The sequence below is a fragment of the Haliotis asinina genome, chromosome 10 (genome assembly GCF_037392515.1).
Source record: "Haliotis asinina isolate JCU_RB_2024 chromosome 10, JCU_Hal_asi_v2, whole genome shotgun sequence".
Lineage (NCBI taxonomy): Eukaryota > Metazoa > Mollusca > Gastropoda > Lepetellida > Haliotidae > Haliotis > Haliotis asinina.
Window position 1 is genome coordinate 30,735,520 of NC_090289.1, and position 4,029 is coordinate 30,739,548.

The 4,029-nt window shown below is 42.4% G+C and overlaps 1 protein-coding gene across 1 annotated transcript; it reads right to left on the minus strand.

The window, feature by feature from the left end:
• Positions 1 to 486: 486 nt before the first annotated feature.
• Positions 487 to 3,801, minus strand: LOC137298633 (uncharacterized). Its single transcript, XM_067830918.1, has 3 exons — positions 3,464 to 3,801; positions 2,937 to 3,073; positions 487 to 1,529 (listed from the first exon to the last, which is right to left on the minus strand). The coding sequence occupies exons 1-3, from the start codon at positions 3,799 to 3,801 to the stop codon at positions 487 to 489; spliced, it is 1,518 nt and encodes a 505-aa protein (XP_067687019.1).
• Between the last annotated feature and the right edge of the window lie 228 nt (positions 3,802 to 4,029).

Sequence of the window (4,029 nt, forward strand, 5' to 3'; positions counted from 1 at the left end):
AGTGTAAGTTGTTACGGCAAAGGCCCGGGTTCGATTCCCCACATTGGTACGATGTTCTTATGTGACTAGAATAGTACTAAAAGCGGGGTAATTGCTCACTCCAATTCCCTTTCTCACCCACTGAACACGTATAGCCTTACCAAAGATTTATGTAATTGACATATATAAATATTTTATAAATGAGGCATATCAAACACAGTATACCCAGTCAAGCACCAAAGCGCGGCTCACAGACTCAGTGATCCTGCCACGGCGTGTGTTGTCCAAAGTTTCCATACCGTCGCTTTGGAAATACAGTATTGTTGTGTTAAAGGAACCTTTTCATACCTAAAGAACATGACATACATGTGGAAGATCGATTACAAATATACTCGTTGAAAAACAAAGCATTCGACGAAACCTAGAAAAAGAATATCTTTGCTTTTATGTGTTCCCTTATTTTTTCCATGAGTATATGTACTGAACAGACTGGTGAACATAACAAAGTTATCCGTACACATTGAACAGCGGACGGAGTTCGCTGGGCGAACACTTGATCAGTTTATGTTCGACCATACAGTAAAGGCCTTTCGGCGTCCCTCTGACGTAAGCGGCTACCCGCCCTACACCACTAAACGTCAACACCAGAACGTCACACGACATCAGCACGTGCTGGTCCAGAATAACCTTCTTCCATCCATCGCACCGTGATTTTCTATCAGTGCCCAGTTCCATATGAAATACCTTTCCTTCGCTTTCCATAATTTGGCTTGGAAATAACTTCCGGGCTTGTTGCATGACAGTTTCGGAGTCGGAAGTGACAAATATTTTGTATGCTGACGGATCACTAAAATTTCTAAAGAAGTTCCAAATCTTTTGCATATCTTGCATCATAGCTCCTCTAGGATTTTTATTGTCATTTGGATTTGATGGATTTTTAAAAAGTCGAATCTGTGCCCAAACGAGCTTCGATGATCCCCTTGGTTTAGCTCTTGATAGAAACCGTGATAAGGCTTCTTTCAAAGATGCTGATAAAGAAAATAGAGTCTTGTACGCTGTGGCAAAGAATTGGTCCCTTCCCTTATTTTCCATCCATGAGAATTCTTTCCAATGAACTCGAATCGAATCAACATAATCCAAATTGGCAAGAAAATATGCAATGTCATGTTTCAACCAGGCGGTAAAATTCAGAGTTTTCAATTTGCTAATGAAACTGACTTTGCCCATCTCATTGTACACACCTGCTGACCTGTCATCTCTTATTACTTCAAAAATGGCTTCATTCCAGGGAACAGAATTCGGTGTTAGGAATGACGTCAGGTTACACGGTAGGGATGTAATGTCGATACCAAAGTTTCTCCGAGTTGCTATGGAGATGTAGAAACCCATTAAAATGCCCTTTAGTCTATCGGACCATCCACCACAGAGATCAGATTTAGCACACCTGTATATAAGATACTTAGTGTTTGACATATGGTGAGTGTCCATCTTGGATTGTCTCCCATCCAACATTGGGATCAAGGTCAAGTCTCGATTTGAACCTTTTGAACCTTTTGATGTTCTTACACCATTCTAAGATCGAACTCAGGAGGTGGCCAACCCGTTTGTAACGTCAAAAGTATTTGGGACCATCTTAACAAAAGACCATGGGTAAATCTGAAAGTAGTTGGTGGCGATAACAATATAGGTACCTGAAACGGCGACCGGAAAAGTTAAGAACAGAGCTGATGACTTGGATTTCTGAAAGCATATACAGCGGAGAATAAATCTTTTTGCAATGATTGTGTCAATTTTGTCTAAGGTTTGCGGGACTCGATGGTATACCGATCGTCCATATTTAGCTGAAGTATTGCGTACAATGGCATAAAATAGCATTCCAGAAAATCAAAACCATTTTGTTCATGTAAAGAATCGAAAACACATGTGCAAGTCATGTGCAATCCCATGCTTGCCATTAAAGGTGACTATGCTTGTCGTAAGAGGCGACTAACGGGGTCGGGTGGTCAGGCTCGCTAACTTTGTTCACACATGACATCAGTTTCCAATGGTGCAGATCGATGCTCATGTTGTTGATCATTGCACGGTATGGTCCAGACTCGATTATTTACAGACCGCCACCATATATCTGGAATATTGCTGAGTGCAGCGTAAACCTAAACTCACTCACTCACTCATTATTTCAGTAGGGACGGTGAGGTAACGCGGAAGATGCAGCCGTCGCTCGTCACAGGTCAAGGTTCACGTGTCACTGGTTCTACTACCTAGTGAACCTACTTTGATACTTCTGGGAGTGTATCAAAACGACTAGAAGCCATGCTCACTAACTTTTGGGGGCATGTGGCAGCCAGGTATGCCAATCGCGGGCTTTACATCAAATATTGGGTGCCTCCCCAAGGTTAAATGTTATAGCAACTAAAACCTGACTAGCGGATATTTCGAATAGTTCCAAAACTACTCGTTATCACGTATTAATAAGGACGGTTATAGCTGTACATTCTCTCCATTAATCCACCATTTCAACAGAAGAATGAAGAAATGACAAGTCCTTATAAAACGGACGATAACCATTTACCCAGTATGATTTCCGTGTCATTCTAATTATAATAATAATAAGGGTATTTATAAAGCGATAGTTCCACATCACTGATTGACATGCTCAAAGCGCGTGTGACATCTATGCAAATGCACAGGGCAGACAACAGTGGATACAGTTAGTAGTAGCGTTGGAAGAGATACGTTTTTAGTCCAGATTTAAAGACAGACAGCGTAGGTGCACTCTTGAGGTTAAATGGGAGAGACTTCCATAATGAGGCAGCTGCATGTGAGAAGGATCGAGCCCCAAAAGATTTCAGTTTATATACTGGTACAGTCAAGAGCAGTTGGTCAACTGATCGGAGTTTTCTAGAGGGCTTGTAGTGGGCAAACATCTCCTGAAGATAGACAGTCAATCCTTTCACGGATCCTGAGCCAGTGCAGTGACTGTAGAGCTGGGGAGATGTGAGAATGGAGCTTAGTCCTGGTTATGATACGGGCAGCCCTGTTCTTTATCCTCTGCAGTCTGTTCAGCTGATCTCCTGATATTCCCACGAGTAAGCTGTTACAGTAATCCAGACGAGAAGGTATGAGCGATCTAACCAGAGTGGCTGTCGTTTCGCCTGTAAGAAGATGACGGATTGATCCTATGTTTCTCGAATGAAAGTGACATACTTTGCAGAGATGGTCCACCTGCTTATCCATAGTAAGAGAAGAGTCAATAAAAACACCAAGATTTTTTACATGAGGCGAGAAAGGTATGAGAGACTGTCCAATTTGCAGGTGGGTTAGCCGGAATTTTTGCTGTCTAGAAGGTGGAGCGATGATGATGCCCTCTGTCGTTTCCTCATTTAATTTACGCATGTTGGTTGACATCCAGGATTTGACATTGTTAAAACAACTTTCCATGCTATGCAAAGATTCCATCTAAGGGGGGTGTGAAACTGTCTACCATCTTAACTGTCTGTCATGGGCATAGAAATGATGAGCCACGTGCTTCTCTGATATCAAGTGTCCCAGAGGTCTTGTGTACATAGTGAACAGGATCGGACCTAGCACGGACCCTTGAGGGACACCACAGGCCAGGACTTCACTACGGGACATAGCTTTATTTATTTGGACAAACTTTTTCCTATCTGTAAGGTATGATGAACACCACTTCAAGACAGTGTCGTTCAAGCCATAGTCATGTTCCAAACGACTCAGCAACATTGCGTGGTCGATGGTGTCGAAAGCGGCTGATAGGTCTAACAGGACTAACATGGCGATGTCTCCAGAATCAACAGACATCTTTATGTTATTCAAAACACAGTTCAGAGCCGTCTCAGTGCTGTGTGCCACTTTATATGCGGACTGATAGTTGTCCATCAGATTAGACTTTTGAAGGTGTTCGACGAGCTGTGCTTTAACAACTTTTTCTAGAATGTTTGGCATGAATGTCAAGTTGGATACCGGGCGGTAGTTGCTCTAGGTTTGAGCATCAAGAACTGGTTTCTTGATTTCTGGCTTGATAACTGC

Excerpts from the sequence above, each read along its gene's own strand:
- LOC137298633 (XM_067830918.1), bottom strand. The coding sequence starts at position 3,801 with ATGTCTGTTGATTCTGGAGACATCGCCATGTTAGTCCTGTTAGACCTA. Across the intron at positions 3,074-3,463 it reads CATGACAGACAGTTAAGATG|CTTACTCGTGGGAATATCAG; the intron begins GTAGACAGTTTC and ends TTACTGTAACAG. Across the intron at positions 1,530-2,936 it reads ACTGCACTGGCTCAGGATCC|GTTCAAAAGGTTCAAATCGA; the intron begins GTGAAAGGATTG and ends GAACATCAAAAG.